The sequence below is a fragment of the Callithrix jacchus genome, chromosome 16, assembly GCF_049354715.1.
Source record: "Callithrix jacchus isolate 240 chromosome 16, calJac240_pri, whole genome shotgun sequence".
NCBI lineage: Eukaryota > Metazoa > Chordata > Mammalia > Primates > Cebidae > Callithrix > Callithrix jacchus.
Window position 1 is genome coordinate 38,951,855 of NC_133517.1, and position 18,441 is coordinate 38,970,295.

General features: G+C 34.6%; 1 protein-coding gene across 3 annotated transcripts in view; it reads left to right on the forward strand.

Annotated features, from left to right (window-relative positions):
- The window catches only part of MMP16 (matrix metallopeptidase 16), a 279,034-nt gene that overhangs the window by 127,508 nt on the left and 133,085 nt on the right, over positions 1 to 18,441 (forward strand). For 2 of the 3 annotated variants that reach the window (XM_002759052.6, XM_035276883.3), the window contains exon 2: positions 14,088 to 14,236. The exons of the other annotated variant lie outside the window; for it this stretch is intronic. In XM_002759052.6, the coding sequence (XP_002759098.1) occupies positions 14,088 to 14,236 (149 nt within the window). The remainder of the gene's footprint in view (positions 1 to 14,087; positions 14,237 to 18,441) is intronic. 3 annotated transcript variants of the gene reach the window in all.

Consider the following 18,441-nt stretch of genomic DNA (forward strand, 5'->3'; position numbering starts at 1 on the left):
AATGATAGTAATCATAGCAATCATAGTGTTCTGCGCAGGGAAGTTAAATAAAGGAAATGATATTTTAGGATACTTAATCTTTCCATACTTAGTAGGGTAGGTCAAAACTGAAAGAATATAGAGCCAAGGAAATGAATTAGGCAATTAGGAAAGTGTTGCAATTTTCAACAACAAGTAAGGAGAGCCTGGTCTAGGAAGGTTACCTTGAAGATAGAAAGGAGTCAGAGGAGCTTTATAAACTCACAGGCATTTAAAAATTTTTGAAATGCTTTTCAAGTTGTGTTTAAGATTCCATTTCCATTCTCCCGGTGCTCGACCCCATGAGGTTTGGAGCCCTATCAATGTGCACCCATAGTGCTCATACAAATCCCTATCAGAATACCTGCTTGTGTCTCTGATTGTTAAGCTATGAACTCCTATATAACAAATACCTTATTGTTTACCTTTGCATCCTGGGGTCTAGCATTCTGCCCCCAAATCTGTATGCACCGAAAACTAAACAGGATTACAATGGTAATAATAATAATGGCAACATATTTTATAGCTTACAGCCTCTCTACAATATTACTTTGTTGTTTGCATTTTATTTTGTTCTTCCAGCAAAATGGCCCACCTGTACACTAATGAGATTCAGCTGTGTGAAACCAGACAGTACGTTTCTGAACTAGAATGGCCTGTGTAGATCACCCTTAATCTTACATAATAAAGGCTAGGTTTGTCACTCACTCTCTGGGCTTCTTGGAAGTTGTTAAGAGCAAGAGCTGTTTCAAAGTTACAATGACACTTGTATCCATGGATATTGCCTACTTATTCTGTAGCCCAGACAAGTTGATTAACCCTTCTCAACTTGTTTCTTCATTTGTGAAATGAAGATAATAATGCCAATCTCGTAGGCTTGTTGTGATAATTATATGAGCCAATGTGTTAAGGAGATTAGTTCTGTGCCTGGCGTAATAAATGTTAAGCTCTTAGTGTGTTGTTTACATTGAGTATCAATATTTACCAGAAAGCAATTTTCAAGCAGTAAAACAATTCCACATTGATTTTTATCTCTGGGCATGGGGATGGAAGGTAGAATCTGATAAGACAAAGATAAAAACCTCTAAGTGCTTGCCCAACAGTGGCCTAAATTATCACACTTCCTCCTATTGTACCTTGCTGCATATTTCCTAGCATTTTTCCAGATGTTCCTGGGAAGGTGCTAAACTTTGCTATATGTGTGATAAAATGAGATGTGTTATCCACCCTTGGAGCACTGGACTTCCTATCGGGGGTCTAGCTGTGTGTATGGGATAGAGTAGGGTGATAAATAATTGGACAGTAAACCCAGTGGGCAGGAAATGGCTAAATATGATTTGTACAGTTGATTGCATTATCAGTTGGACAGTAATACATGAGTGCCCCACATAGCGAGCCCTTGTAATTCTATCACTCAGGCTCAGAAAATGTGCCAGGAGCTGTTTGTGTTGACCCTATCATGTTGAATGAAATAGATACAGATAGAGAATAAAACCATAAGTAAACAAAGTAACCATGTAGTAATCACAATAAGTGCAGCAAAAGACAAACTGGGTGCTATATGTTTGGGTGGTGAAGTAGTCAGGGAAACCCTCTGTTTCTTTGTCTTACTCAATTCAGGCTGCTATAAAAAAGTGTCATAGACTGGGTTACTTATAAAGAGCAGAAGTTTACTTTCACAGTTTTGGAGGCTGGAAGTCTAAGGTCAGGATGCCGGCCTGGTGGAAGTCTAGGAAAGATTGTCTTCCAGGCTGTTGACTACCAACTTCTCATAGTGTACTCACCTGGTGGAAAGAGGGCTAGAGAACTCTCTGAGGTGTGTTTTATAAGGGTATCCCATTCATGGGAGCTAATTAACCTCCCAAAGGCCCTACTTCCTAATTTTATCACCTTAGGGTTAGCATTTCAACAGACACAAACATTCAGTTCATAACACTCTTTGATAGATGAATGGATAAACAAAATGTGGTATATACATATAATTGGATATTATCTAGTCTTAAAAATGCTACATTCTACACACTGCAACATGTGTGACCATTGAAAATATGATCCTAAATAAAATAAGCCAGACACAAAACGACAAATAGCATAAATCCATTTATACATGTTACCAAGACTAGTCAAATTCATAAAGGGAGAGAGTAGAATAATACATTTTACCACTGAACAATTCAGGGGTTAAGGGCACAGATCCCCACATAGTCAAATATTGGCATATAACTTTTGACTTCCCTAAAACTTAACTACTAATAGCCTCTTGGTGACCAGAAGTCTTACCAATAACATAGAGTTGATTAACCCATATTTGTGTGTTATAGGTATTACATACCATATTCTTACAATAAACAAAAGAAAAATGTTATTAAGATAGTCATATGGAAAAAATATATTTCTTTTTTATTAAGTGGAAGTAGTTCATCATAAAGGTTCTTCATCCTCTTCATCTTCACATTGACTAGGCTGAGGAGGAGGAAGAGAAGGGGTTGGTTGTTGTTTCAAGGGTGGCAGAGGCAGAAGAAGTGGAGACACTCAGTGTACTTTACAAAAATGCATTTTCTACTTATTGTGCCTTTTCTCTAAAAGTGTCTGTATAAGGTATCAATCCTTTCTCCGCTGATTGCTTTAGTTTCAGTGCTTGCTTCATAGAAGAGCCCATAAAGTAGTTTTGAATAAATGAAACCTCTCTGCTAGATTGTCTAATGTCAGTTTGTTTTCCAGCATTGCTTCTTTTGCGTCATCTTCCTCGTCTGTCACTGGATCAGATGCACTCATCATTATTAAGTTGTTTTCTGTTAATTCTGGTGTAATATCTGTAAGTTCTTGAATTTCTACAAGATCCAGATCTTGAGTACATTCTCTCTCTCTTTCTCTCTCTCTCTCTCTCTCTCTCTCTCTCTCTCTCTCTCTCTCATTCTCTCTCTCTTTTGGCCATATCTACAACCTCTTTCATGATTTCCTTAATTGGCTCCATAATAAATCTTGTGATGTCATACACAACATCTGTGTACACAGTTTTCTCCAGCAAGAATTCATTGTTTCAAGATTGATGGTTTTTTATACAACAATGATGGCATCTTTCATGGTGTGATACTTCTAGAATCTCATGATTTTCTCTTAACTGGGAATCTGTTCAATAGCATTGGCAATCCTTTACATAGAATACCATGTGTAATGAGCCTTAAAGGTCTTTATGACTCCTTGATAAGATGTTGTTTTGTGGGGCAGATAGACCACTTTGACACTTTTAATGTTGAATTTATGGGGTTCTTGGTGGCCAAGGAATTTTTCTAATATAAGAAGAACTTTAAAGAATATTATGAGAAGAACTTGCCTTACTGGCAGCAGGCTTCCTGACTTCAGGGACAAAGCATCCATAAAACCAATCAGTATTCTTATTGCCCAGATAACTAAAATACTGGCAATGGGTATTTATGTTTTCCCTTTAAGGCTTATGGGATAGCAACTTTTAGAATATGAGCAGTCTTGAGCATAAACCCAACTGCATTTGCACAAAAGCACAGAGTTAGCCCATTTCTTCCTGCCCGAAATCTTGGTGCTTGGTTCTCTTCCTTACTAATAAATGTTCTTTGGGGCTTTTTTTTTTTCCAGAATAGGGCACTTTCATCTTCATTAAAATTGTACACAGGCAAATATGTTTTCTCCTCAATGATTTTCTTCAGGACATCTGAGAACTAACTAGTCTCCTGTTTCTTGATCAGCACAAACTGCTTATCCTGTTATTTTGACATTTTGTAAGCTAAATCTTTTTCTAAAATTATCAAACCATCCTTTGCTGGCACTAAATTCTCCAGGTTTAGAATCTTCACCTTCCTTTTGCTTCAACTTTGGCATATAATGACTTCACTTTTTCTCAAATCATGTTATAATCTATAGATAAGCCTTTCTTAGAGCAATCCTGCACCCACATACAAGCTGCATTTTCAATAGGAGATTAAAAGGCATTTTTCAAAAAGTGCAAGACTTTTATGCCTACTAGCATAGCTACAGCAACACTAGCAGCACTTTGTATGGGTCCCATGGTATTATTCAAGGTTTAAAGTATTGCAGTAAACACAATAAAAACACGTAAGAACTGCAAAAGTTCACTTTTTACTGAGATATGCGATTAACTGGAGAGACAACTTCTCACACAGAGATGATTATAATCATATGGTGTTTTCAGCAGATACAACATTTGGGCTCACTGCAATAGTAACAGGAGGTGGCTACAAAATTATTACATTAGTACAGTATGTACTAAGTTAATTTTATGTAGTTATTTAATACTGCATCTTTGTGTTTGCTTATATTTCTCTCAACTGGGAATAACATCACGTATAGGCAGTGTTTGTATGGATAAGTTTTAATAAGTTTTAACTTTTTATAATAGGTTTGTCTATATTTTTTGGTAGTACATGATAGATGAGTTACCACATGTATTTTATGCATTAATTACATACCTACATTTTAGAAAATTTTTGGTATTTCCAGGCTATATGGTTCATCTGTGAGTTTTTTCACATTGTTAAAACTTCCCCCCAAATCTTCCAGTATACTTATTGAAAAAAATTTACATATAAGTGAATTGAAACCCATATTGTTCACGAGTCAACTGTAATTACCAAAGGCTGGGAGAAGCAGTAATGTGGAGTCATTATTTAATAATCACAGTAAGTCTTTATTTAATGTTATCATGGGTATGTTCTTGAAAACTCATCTTTAAGTAAAATGATGTGTAACATAACCAATTTTACCAGAGGTTTAATTAATATGAAGAAGAGTTAAGTTCCTACAGCATGTTTCTGGTCACAAAAAAAATCACCAGACTTGTAAATAAAGACTGAAACACTTCTAATATTAAACACTGAAAGAAATGTAGGCTATACATACATTTAAGATTAATACAAAGTAAGATAATTATTTACCCAATTAGTCCAGCTTAGGATCACATATGGCCAGAGACTATCTGGCAGCTTAGGGGACAAGGCATGAACCCATACTGGACAGGACGCCATCCATTGCAGGGCACACTCACTCATACACTCCCTCACTCCAACAGGGGTCATTTAGACCTGGCAGTTTCTAACAGGCATATCTCTGGGATGCAGGAGGACACCTAAATACCCAGAGAAAACTCATACAAAGATGAAGAGAACATGCAATCTCTACATAAACAGTGGCCCCAGCTGGGAATTGATTTTTTTTTTTTCTCATCAACGTTGTAATGAAACCTTGTTGAATAAAACTTTATTTGTGGATTTTTCTATATATTTTTTTCAGTTTAGGGTGATGCAAAAGTTCAGGAGATAGCATGGGGAGAAATGCCAGATGTGGGTGAAGGGGAGGAAGGCAGCAAATCACAATGCCATGTGTGTACCTATGCAACTATCTTGCATATTCTGGAAAAAAAAGTTCAGGAGATAGATGGTAATGTTGATTGTATAACAGTGTCAGTGTACTTAATTCCACCTAATTGTATCCTTGAAAATTGTTAAAATGATAAATTTAAGTTATATATTTTTTACCAGAATTTAAAATAAAGACAACTCACCCTAGTTCAGCAAAGAGAGAGATGGGAGCAATACAAAAGCACAGAGGACAGTTGGAGAATCTTGTAGTTTCTGGTGGGAAATGATTGTTTCCTTGACAAAGGAGTGGCAGCAGAAATAAGCACTTTCTTTCAAGATAAAATTGTAGCTAAGACCTGATGATGGATTAGGTATCCATGATGAGGAAAAATAAGAAATTAAGAATGACCCCTGTATTTTTTATTTAAACAGCACTGTGATCTCAGAGTCTGAACATTTGGCTGAGGTCAGAGTTACAGTTAAATAGTGTGTCAAAGATGCACAGATTGTATTTATGTGATTAATTTTAGAAAAGATAACCAAGGTTACTGGTCAGCTCTAGATACTCTCAACCTTGAGGCTACAGTAAGAAAGTGCTGTGAAATAATAAAGTGAGAAGAAAGGGTGTCTCTGGTAAAGAAGATTTCAGTTTTTTTTTTTAACTGTAAAACCGAAATGGCCATAAGTGAAATATTCTAGCATAGAAATGAGAATATTAATTGGGCTGGGCAAATTGGACCATTCAAGGCTGTTTTGCATTGACAATTAGAGAAGCCCCTGGAAGTGGGAGTGAGTGTTATACCCAGAGCATATGCAGCCACAGCTCAGTGCCCTTTCATGGTGCAAAACGGGATGCTTTGTTTGCGTAAAAACTAAATACTCTTGGTTCTTTTAGTTTTGTTTTCAGACCGTCTGCCTTCTCATTTTTAAATATGGATAGGGTCTCCTAGGCTTTCCCAGCATACAGACAGGCAGCTGGGTCTCCTCTCTTTTAAAGGCAGTCCAGATTAACAGACAGAGCCAAGCTTGCGTGTCAGTCAGGTCTCCATTTGAATACTGATTCCTCCTGTTATTATTGATGTGTCCTTGGGCAAGTTACCTATTTTTTTCTGGGGTTTTACTTCATCATTACAGAGATGATAGTGCTGAATATAAGAACTTATTATAAGGATTAAAGATACTGCATGTAAATTGCCTGGTACATCATGGGCAGTAAAAGCATGCTAGCAGTTGTTCTTCTTATGGAGACCTGCTGGGAGTGGGACTGGGTGTTCAGTGTGACCAAAGAACAGGTTGTGGAGGAAAGCAACATGAGAATACTTGAGACAAAATCATACAAGGCTTGGAAGGCATTCTAAGAAATTGTTTCTGCAGGATGTGGGCAGCTTCAGTAGTGCATGGTGGAAGAACTTTAGAATTGTCGTAGTCAGAATAGAATCTAATATCTAGGTATTGATAAACTCTCTTCTCACCTTTTCAGGAGAGTCAGTGTGGCACATTAGAGAGAATTTAAATAAATAGCTTCATTTTTAGAAATAATGTAGCTTCTATTAGCTTTATGATCTCTACACTTTTTGCTGTACATCTTAATTTTTAAAACATGTACCCTCTTATTTATAATTATATTCATGAACTAAAGTACTAAAATTGTGTAATTATACAACATAATGGAAATATTAAGGTGAACTAAAGATTATGTGTTTTAAAAGAATTGTTTTTACTTATGAATTATATTTACATTGTTTTGCTCTTATTAGAAATATTATTAATCATTTATTCTTTGAGAGTTCTATGACTGACTCTTCCTTATTCTTCTTGAAAATGCTGATTTAACACTTTGAAATACAGCAATTTCATGATCAGTTTATTTATCATCTTTATCTTAAAAATAGTCATGTACAAAAATGACACCACACAGGATCCTGGAAAAGTTGCATCATTAGCTGGTTATAAATTTTGAGCCTTGTTTTGTAATTCTATCCCTCAATTATACAAAGGGTTTTGATCAAATTCAGTGGTGAATTATCGTCTTCTCTGATGTCTATCAGTTGTTTCTAAATACCAATCAAAAGGTGTTGCATTTTCATATTTTTAACAAATGGGATTAAAACCCTCTGCAACTGTTCTTTTGGCAGGTTGTTTTGCAGATGGAAAATTCTGTTGCTGGGATTTTAAAGGAGGCAATTATGACAGTTTGAATAGGTCATGAATTTATATCTTTTTGAGTGTAATGTCATGTGATGATAGAAACATTTCCAAACATCTGTTTTTAAAAATAGTTGGCATGGCATATCTTTTCTTGAAAAGCAATTTCTTTCACTTGCATTGCAAAAGTGTCACTTTTATCTTGATGCTATAGATTAAAAGATTTTTGTTTCTCATATCCCAAAATAGCTATTGAGTAGCACACTATTTGCAGCTACTTGTCTTCACGGGAAAGGACAGCACTTTTGTCTTTTTGTAAAAGGAAATACATAACTCATTTAAGTTTGACAACTTTTAAGTACCTTGCTATGAAGTAACCAGCAAACATCTATATAGCACAAAATATTTTCTTAGTCACTCCTCATCATATTTGAAAGTATTATAAAATTTCTTTTTTGTAAGATGATATAATTCATAAATCCATGTAACCTGGCACAGAAAAATAGCTATATGTTGTATTGTGCTGCAATCATTCTAACTGTGGATGGTGACAGTGTGAACCTCTCTACACTATGGAACTCCAGCTCCTCCCTCAGGACATCTGGTGGTGATGAATGTATGAAGTTTTGTTAGTCTATTTATTAAGTAAAGTTTATTTCTTCTTATATTAGGTTTCATCTACAGTTGTGCTCATGCATGCATATGTGGCTGTGTGGATTGTATAAAATGTTCTGATATTTTGTACCTTCATCTCAATGGAACATTTTGTACCGGCACTTTGCAGGCTTAATTGAGATTAATTTCTTCTTTGTATTGTTGGTGTCAGTGAAACTGAATCTGCTCCCAGTAAATAAAGGCGAGTTGAGTCTGTGATTCACATGACAGACTCTCAACTATGTGCCTTTTAGAGCATTCACAAGGCACATTGTTCAGCATTTGTCTTCACTTAACTTGCGTGAAAAGACACAGATTTGAAGGGGATTTCACTGTTCTGAATTTTTAGTTAATTGTGAGATAAAGTAGAATCATGTCCATGATTATTACAGGTAGCTAGTTTTTTGGTCATTATTTCTGCCTACTTCGGAAACACAGGGGTTGTGGTATCATATACATGCTTTGTTATTATCGTTGGTTGTGTTTTGCTTTTATTTGGGTCTTGTCTTGTCACTGTGTGTGTGTGTATGTGCATGTACAGTATAAATCTTTCTTTTAAAAATCTAAACACCATAGAAGAAAACAACAGTAAAATCTGAGTAGACAGCATGTCATAGTCCTCTGCAACTTTCCAATATAATGACTAGCACGTAACAGAGTTCCTTCCTTCCTTCCTTCCTTCCTTCCTTCCTTCCTTCCTTCCTTCCTTCCTTCCTTCCTTCCTTCCTTCCTTCCTTCCTTTTTGTACAGTGGCATGATTTCAGCTCACTGCAACCTCCACCTCCTAGGTTCAAGTAATTGTCAGCCTCAGCCTCCTAAGTAGGTGGGATTACAGGCACACACCACCATGCCCTGATAATTTTTTTTTTTTTTTTCGTATTTTTAGTAGAGACAGGGTTTCACCATCTTGGCCAGGCTGGTCTTGAACTGCTCATCTTGTGATCCACCCACCTCAGCCTCCCAAGGTGCTAGGATTACAGGTGTGAGCCACCTTGCCCAGCCATAATAGAAGTTCAAGTAAGGCCACTGCTCTTTTTTAACACTGGAGCTCAGCCATTGCTGTTTGAGAGGGTTTTGCTCCCACAACTACTAAGTACAAAGTGCAATTCACTTTACACAGATTGGAAAACCTCTCCACAGTCTTGAGACCCAGGGTTATTGGCTTTTATCGTAAATGAATTTCATGGTAAGGTGCAGAATATGATCATGATGGTTATCACAACTTTTAGTAAGTTAGCTCTTTTCTTCTCTTCCTGTCTGAATGACGATTGCCTCTTGATTGATAAGTTGTTTAGTGGAGTAGCTTTTGGTTGTTCCACTATTTCATTTCTATTTTAAGAAGCCTTTTAAGAGATGATAAAATTCTAAATGAATTGAATTATATTAAGAAGCCATTTAAGAGATGGTAAAATTCTAAATGAGTTGAATTCTATTTGTGCAATTCATACACTAATCCATTCTTGCTGGGGATGGGATGGTGATTTAGAGCCCATTTAGATTTTTGAATGAAGAAAAAGGCTAATTTCTGCCTGTTAACCTATCCTGTGAATTTTCAATTTGACCAATTCCAAATGACTACTCCAACATCAGTTTAATTTTTTGGTTAATAGGTAGTTATATTTATAGCTATTTTTCTGACAAGAAAAATTAGTTAGTTAATTACATCAGATATATTTTAAACATTATAGATTTAGATTTTTTTTAGTATGATAAAATTTGAAGTAAAGTCAGTAATTTAAAAAAAATGTTTCCCAAAATATTAAAAATGTTTATATAATAAAGTAAATGGAAGAGATTGTTACTAAATAAAGGCTATAAAATAAATTTATCATCTTTGCCCTTTTCTGCCCTTTTCTTTTCATATGAATACTGTACTTTGGATCATATAATCACTGGGTACAAGGAACTTGCATTTGCCGTACCATGTTAGCTGGAAATTAACTATACTTGAAATAACCTGAAATAACAAATTCAGTCACAAATAGGCATGTGGACTGGCAAAGTGATTTTTCAGATTGAGTAAAATCCTAACACAGCCTTCCTTATATTCCCCTTCAACTATTTCTATAATTTCTAAAAGGTACCTCTTCTAGCCCTAATATATTCAGTAGTTTAATCACCTGTTCACTTACTTTTTTTTCTTCTTTTTGATGGTGGAAAGGATGTCTGCAATTAATCAGAGTCAGTATTTCAAGATATTTTCTCTGTATGTTATGTCCTGTCAGTGGGGAAGTTTTAAAATTGTTCTTGCATTTGTGATTCATCTAAGCAAATGAATAACAGTATTTAGCTTTATATTAAGATGGTGATAAACTTACTAGCTTAAAGGCTAGAGGGAATTTTATTTCTCTAGGTTGTAGTATTAGCCTTAAGGAAGAAATAAGGATACATATTCTAAAAAATGACTGCTAAGATTTGGTCTCAGTTGTGAGAACTTCTACTATCTTCATTTTTTATATAATCATTTTTCAGGATACTGCTTCATATATGTGGTGAATAACTGAGTCAACGTAGATAGTCACATTATGGGCACATGAAATATTAGTGACAAAATTATTCTTTAGCCAGTGAATTTGGCTGAAATTTTTGCCCGTCAGTCCTGATTTATACTACAATCTAGTAAAGGCAGTATCTATTGGCACAACATTTAATATTTAAGTGTTTACCTTTTATTGCTTGATATATCTCTTGCTCTGCAGAGAACAACAGTCTTCTGGTTGTTCCTCTAGCTGAATAGCCACTAAGTGCAGGAAATTGGTTCTGTCTACCTGGTAGCAAGATGTTTAAATGAATTAGTAAAACAGGAATGTAATTCAAGGTGAGATTTTGTTGTTTTCATTTGATGTTGGTTGTTCTAGTGATAATGAGATGGGGTAAGTCCCAGATAGCAAAGTCAAGTCCCTTAAAGGAACTTGTTCTTCCCTTAATATTTTTTCAGTGTTCTCAATGACGCTTATCAATCCAGTGAGCACAAAGTGAAGAAAATATAACAAAAATTAATTTGCCAAATGTGTCACATCTTCCTTATTTGCTTTTGGATTTGGGGAGTTTTCAAGCACTCTATGATTCTTTACCCCATGTTGTTTGGATTTCCTTACAGCTATGACTAGTTCAACCTCACCAGTATTTTTCATCTTGCCTTATCCCAAGGACAGATCTTAAGTTGAACAGGAGCAATTTTAAGAACTCAGGGTAGTTAGTAAGCATAAAGTAATAATATGACATACTGAACAAGAATTATGCTGAAGGCTTTGTATATTCTCAGTTAATGCTAACATCACCCATACAAATTGTTTATCATTCATCCAAGTGCACACAAGAATGGATGATTCCTTAACTATTCATAATGTGCATTTGAGAACATTGAAAAGACATTAAGGCACAACTAATCTTATGAGACAAATTTAGCATTTGCAATCCTCTAGTAGGTAAAGGATTTTAAGACAATGATGAAAACAGGAATATATTTCAAATAAAAACATACGCAGATGGAAGGGTATGGAATAATCTGTGACACATATGTATAGATGTTTATAGATACACATACATACTCACATATATAGTTATATCTCAAAATGTATTTTTAAGAACAGTGAAAAAGATGCAAAGACTACATGCCAAATCATTAACCTTGAATAGCAGAATACTAGGAGTAAAGAGAAAGATACATTTTCAAATATTACTTTGTAGATTTAATTTTTTATCCAAAAAGATACTATAAATTTGTAATTTGGAAGAAAGGCTTGTTTCCTAGGTGACACATCAATCTTGATTTGCCAGAAGACAAACCTTGACCATAAAACGATAGCACTCATACCTTTCCCAATATTTTACAATTAAGAATAATGATCCACTGCTCAGTCATTCATGATAAAGGACAGTGTAAAAGAAAACTTGAAGAAAAATCACAATTCATTTTTATATTATTTTAAAACATTTGTTTGAATGGCTAATGCATAAATAAAATATGTACTTTTTATTCTGTTCATTGTGCACTTAACATTTATGTATTTTATAGTTCCTCTATCTGTACATAAGTCATAGAGTTTGTTGTTAATAGTTTTTTCTTTGCTGTCCTCATAAATGTAATTGCCTGTAGCGTAGCACCCATGAGTAACCTAGCAACAAGTCAGCTCTCCAGCAAGTAAGAAATGAATGCAAACAGAGTATTATGGAAAAAGCATTCAGTTTAAGAACATTGGTGCATGTATGTTATTAAAAATCAAGATTCAACATTCTAATTTTGAGAAATTACATAACAATAGGTATTGACTTTCATATTAAACAACATTTTTTGCCTCTTTTCATTCAGTAAAAAATGGAGTCTACCTCAAACTGCACTATTAACTAGGAAACTGAATATTCATATTTTCCCTGGCAGCCTGTTCACTACAGATTAGATGAGAAAAGTATTTTGGCATGCTTTTACTATATAGTGCATGAGTTTACTAGATTAAGTTTCCTTAATACACCTTCCTGACAGTGATGCGTTGCACATTTCTTAAATAGTTTTAGAATTTTTTTTTTTCAAGGGAATGTGCTTATGGTACTGTGCTTTTGAAGTGGTCAGCTTTTGGAAATACCATGAAGAATTCCACTTTATGTTTCACATTTTAAGACTTTGATACATTTAATATTAGTTTCTTTTGGTGAAAGTTAACTTCTATATTTGCTGAATAATTGCACTTTGAAAATATATCTCCTGTTTTAGAAGTTTAAGTTTATAAAGGAAGAATATTGATTATTAGGGAAAGCTACAATTTTATAGGATGATCATTTATGTAATAAATAGACCAAGGTTCGGAGGGAAACACGTGTTGGTAAATACCTTTCACTAAATAGCAAGTCTTCTACTTTATGCCAGTACAGAATTACTTGGCCCTTATCAATTTGATAGGTAGTTCACTAAACTCCAGGAAATCTCAGAGCCCTATAGAAAGAAGATCGAGGTAAAGGACAGCAGGATGAGATGTGGCCTGAACATATGATTGTGCATATAAAATGGATGCATAGAGTTGTAAAACTAGAAAGCATCTGCTCCCTGGTGGAGATACATATTTTTTTCCAAATGCCCTGAGTGTGTATTAACTTTTAAAATTTTACCTTCAATGACTCTGAATTTTTTCTCTAATCACAATTAGGATGTGAGCTCAACTCTGACTTCTTTCTCTGTCCTCCCAGAGGCCCCGTCACCAGGGAAGGTAGGGGATAAAAATCATGAGACCCTTAAAGAGAGGGCTAAACACACTTAAGATGATAATCATATTTCTTCTATAGGTGAAAAAATGTGGTTACTTGTGTGATTTAGATTAAACTGAGTCACTGTAAATAAATGAAGAAATAATATTCTTCACATGGTAAAGTCATCAAAAGATACCTAAGCTACAATTGGATAGAATGGCTTTATGGAATTTATACCCAAAATGTCATGACAGATTAACATGGTTTATCTGTAAAGATGCTACAAATCATAGCTGGAGTCACTAGTCAACTTCAGGAAGACGGCTTTTTAATGTGGTATATGCACATTAACTTCCCTTGCAGCATAAATGTCCCAATGGAGTCATACTGTTGAAAAATTTCACTTTGGGAGGTTGAAGTCCTGGAGGACAAGAATAATCTTCTTTTTATTCAGTATTTGCTATAGTACATTACATATTATAAGCTTACAACACATGATTAATCTTTTTAAAGTTAGCATTAGAAGGCATGTCAGAAAGATCCATAACAATCACTGTAATTATATTAAAATAACCTAACCTATATAATAAATGTTTCCAGAAAAATTCAAACACTTAAAATACTGTACACCCTTGTTGAGAAAATGTTTAAAACTCTATTATAGACATACATTAATTACCAGAAAACTATTGTTAAATTGTAAAATTTATCTAAAAGGAACTGTACTTGTTATTGCAGGTTTGGTTACAAAAGTACGGCTACCTTCCACCGACTGACCCCAGAATGTCAGTGCTGCGCTCTGCAGAGACCATGCAGTCCGCCCTAGCTGCCATGCAGCAGTTCTATGGCATTAACATGACAGGAAAAGTGGACAGAAACACAATTGAGTAAGTAATGGCACTTACATTCCATTCTTTTTGGTCCTTGAGCCAAACTAAGTAGTCTGGAAAACTTTATATGAACTCCACCAACCATTACTTCATTACACCAAATGGAGTAATTTGTCTCATGAACTGTTTTTGAAATTATATAACCTAATTTAGCCCCATTCCTCCAAGATTTCATTAGATATTTAAGGCTCAATGTCAAGTTTGCCCACTTGATTTTAGCAACATATTTTCAAAGTAGTAAAGAAAATATGAATGAGAGTTGAAGTAGGTGTACAGATGAAGCCACTACAAGAAGAGTGACCATGAGCAACAGAGGTGGGTTGTGTGCTGATGAGACTGGATAAAGAAAATGTGGCACATATACACCATGGAATACTATGTAGCCATAAGAAACAAGTTCATGTCCTCTGCAGGGACACAGATAAAGCTGAAAACCATCATTCTCAGCAAACTGCACAAGAACAGAAAAATACACATCACATGTTCTCTCTCATAAGTGGGTGTTGAACAATAAGAACACACGGACACAGGAAAGGGAACATCACACACTGCGGCCTGGTGGGGGTGGGGGCTAGAGGAGGGATACCAGGGGATGGGGGGATTGCGGAGGGATAACATTAGGAGAAATACCTAATGTAGATGACAGGGTAATGGATGCAGCAAACCATCATGACACATGTATACCTATGTAACAAACCTGCACAATCTGCACATGTACCCCAGAACTTAAAGAATAATAAAAAAAAGAAAGAAAAATAAAGAAACTTGATACTCACAAAATTTACCTATTTTTTCTTACTTAGTTTGATCATGGTACATCAGCTCTCCACAATAAGAAGGACAATGATGCATTTTTCTCTCTGCTTTTTCAAATAAAGGCACTAAATGTCAAAGGTGAAGTGAACTGCAGAGTAGTTACAGAACCTGTCTTTTGATATTTGATCTGGGGAGCTTGCTGTGCTATATATCTTGAGAAAAGACATACTGTTTTTCTTTTGAAACCTTAAATACTTGGATTATCTGGACTCAGATGTACTTAATTAATTCTGACATATCAAACTAGCTTAATACATAATTTTGAAATTAAATTTTGCCTTCTAATGTTTACAGCATGATGTTAGTCATAATATTTTTATTTCATCAAGGCAGGGAAACCTTTATAAATGATAAAGGCTTTGAGATTAAACTTCAAAGTAGTTTGAAAATATAAATTTATTACCTCCTCTAGCACTTTTGAGAGATGCATAAATATTAACTTTGATCTACATCTTGGAAAACAGAATCAAGAGGAAAAAGAATGTATTCTGCCACAATTAGAAACTTGTAAATATTGGGAATAGAGTTTTGTTATTTTGGACCTGCTGCCCTCTAATCACTGCAATTCTCTCTAAATAGTATAATATCATTTTAAGTCATAATATGCCCCTTGTCTTAAATAAATATAGTTTTAAGTTAATCAAAAGCCTCCAGCAAGTCCTGTGTTTTGCGTATTATACCAAATTCCATTTAAATTGTACTCCTCATCCCAGCATTTTGCAAAGTGCTGTGGACAGCATTCTTGTTCATAATGGAGAGCTGTTAGCTTCTGATTCAGTTCTTGGAAAATATGACACAATTCATAAAAATACAAATAAATTGAGGACTTGGGAAACAAATTAGTTTACATCATTTGAATGTCTAACTTGACTAGTTCCAGAATAATAAGGAAGTTTGTGATACTTATTACTAGTTATTAAATTTAAGAAAGTAAAGTCCTAGAAAAGGTTTTATCTACTACCTTTCTGCCAGTTTTGTGAGCTGTTGGTCATTGGAAGGACTTGGGATGGAAAGCTTTGTTTTCCCAAAAGTGGCTGGAGAAAGGTTTTTGTCAGGAGGTAATGGAACAGTAATGTGCATAGGATTTATTTGGGCCCTTCATGTGGAAAGGGGTCTAAACAGTTTACTGTTCTCTGGCAGGAGGATGTAAAAAATGCAAAGGTGTAGAGAAGGACACTGGCCTTTTTTTGGGAACAGAGTGGCTCGGATTCCAGACCAGTAAAAATGATCATGTTACTGTGTGGGAGTTAAAACAGAATTTCTGTGATATAGCATTATAGAGAAGATCAACTATATAGGCAGCCTATAATTTAAAATCAAAGTGTTTTTTTTTTTTTTTTTTGCTTCTTTGTTTTGGGGTTTGGAGCTGTTTTGTTTTTGTTTTTGTTTGAACAAAGCCTTGTTCTATTTCAGGTTTGGATTTCTTGGTGTCTTTTTAGGAATTGGTAGTGCATCTTTCTCTTCAAACAGTGTTTCACCTAGTAGTTATTTCTAGGTGAAACCATGAAAGCCTTGTTAACTCCTCCTCATTTTCCCTTGCTAGCCTGCCATGCCTCCTCTGCTCCCTTGTCTGCTTGGAGACTTCATTCTCATTGTCACTTGAAGTAGAAACCCTGTGGCTCCACTTGCTTCCTGCCTGTTTCTTTTCTACTGTTGCACCTTTACTCTTAAGGTGTTATTGCTCAAGTTACTCAGCTGAAATCGTGTACTATTTTTGGAAGCATAATCTCCATCATCATGCTAGTAAAGCAATCATCTGTGCTTTTATAATTTTGAATTTGTGGTAACAATACATGCTGAAACCACACTCTGTTACATTGCAGTCAAATTATAAGGTATAAATTTTTATCTGATACTTATTACATAAAATATGAACTGTAGTTATAGATCTAAATTATTCCTCAGTGTTAATATAATGTCAACCATTTTCAGTGCTTTCAATTCTTATATAATTTTAGACTCTTGTCAAGATCAATTGTTTTTAAATTAAATAATTATATCCTCCTTTGGCAGATAGACATGCGATGCATTGAATTTGTAATTATTGGGTAATAAAAAGTAATGATGACAATTGCAGTAATCCCTATAATCAACTGAAGAAATTAACCATTTTCAAGCAATAAATTCAGGTATGATCTTAAATGGCATATTATATTGCTTTGATATTAACTAACAAAGGTGTTAGAGATCATAATACTTATTCCCTCCCACAGAATGAGTTCATCAGTGATTCTTTTATAGATGCATAATTAATTTTTGTAAGCAAGTTCCCTTAAATTTCTTAATGAATGGAGCAATCTATATTATATATAAACTGTATCTATTTAGCAAGGAAACAAAAAAATAGCACGGTAATAAAGAAAATGAGTCTGATATATTTTATAATTTTAGTAGTAATTTTTTCATATTAGTTTATCTTTTTTATAGGTACACAGTGGCATGCTTTCAAGTGTCCTTGGGGAAATATTTCTTTTTTAAATTTTTTTTAATTATTATGGCTATGTAATATATTTATAGGATACATGTTATGTTTGGTACAGGCATTTAGTACATAATAATCAAATTAGCATAGTTGGGTATCACCACAAGTATTTGTCATTTATTTGTGTTAGGGTCATTCCCATCCTACTCTTTCAGTTTTAAATATACAATAAATTGTTTTTAACTGACGTCACCCTATTGTGCTATTTACTACTATATCTTATACATTCTACCTAACTATATTTTGTTTCCATTAGCTACCCTTCTTTACTATACCTGCCTTCCTACTATCCTTCCCAGACTCTGGTAACATAATTCTAGTCTCTGTCTCCATCAAGTTTTTTGTATTCTTTTTTTTTTTTTTTTAGCTCCAACATCTATGAGAACATGCAATGCAATATTTGTCTTTTTGTGCCCGGCTTATTTCATTTAGTATAATGTTTTCCAGTTCTATCTATGTTGCTGCAAATTAAAGGATTTTAGTTTTTATGGTTGAATAACATTCCATTGTTTATATATACCATGTTTTCTTTATCCATTCACCCTTTGACAGACACTTAGGATGATTCCATGCCTTAGCAATTGTAAATAGTGCTGCAATAAGCAAAGGTGTGTAGATATCTTTTCAATATACTGATACCCTTTCTTTTGGATATATGCCCAGCAGTGGGAAAGTTAGATCATATGGTAGTTGTATTTTTAGTTTTTTAAGGAACCTCCATACTGTTCTCCATAGTGGTTATACTAATTTGTGTTTCCATAAGTAGTGTATAAGGATTCCCCTTTCTTTAGACCCTCATCAACATTCATTATTGCCTGTTGTTTCGATAAAAGCTTGTTTAACTGGCATAAGATGATATCTCACTTTACAGAAATTTAACTTAATTAAAATTTATTTAAGATTG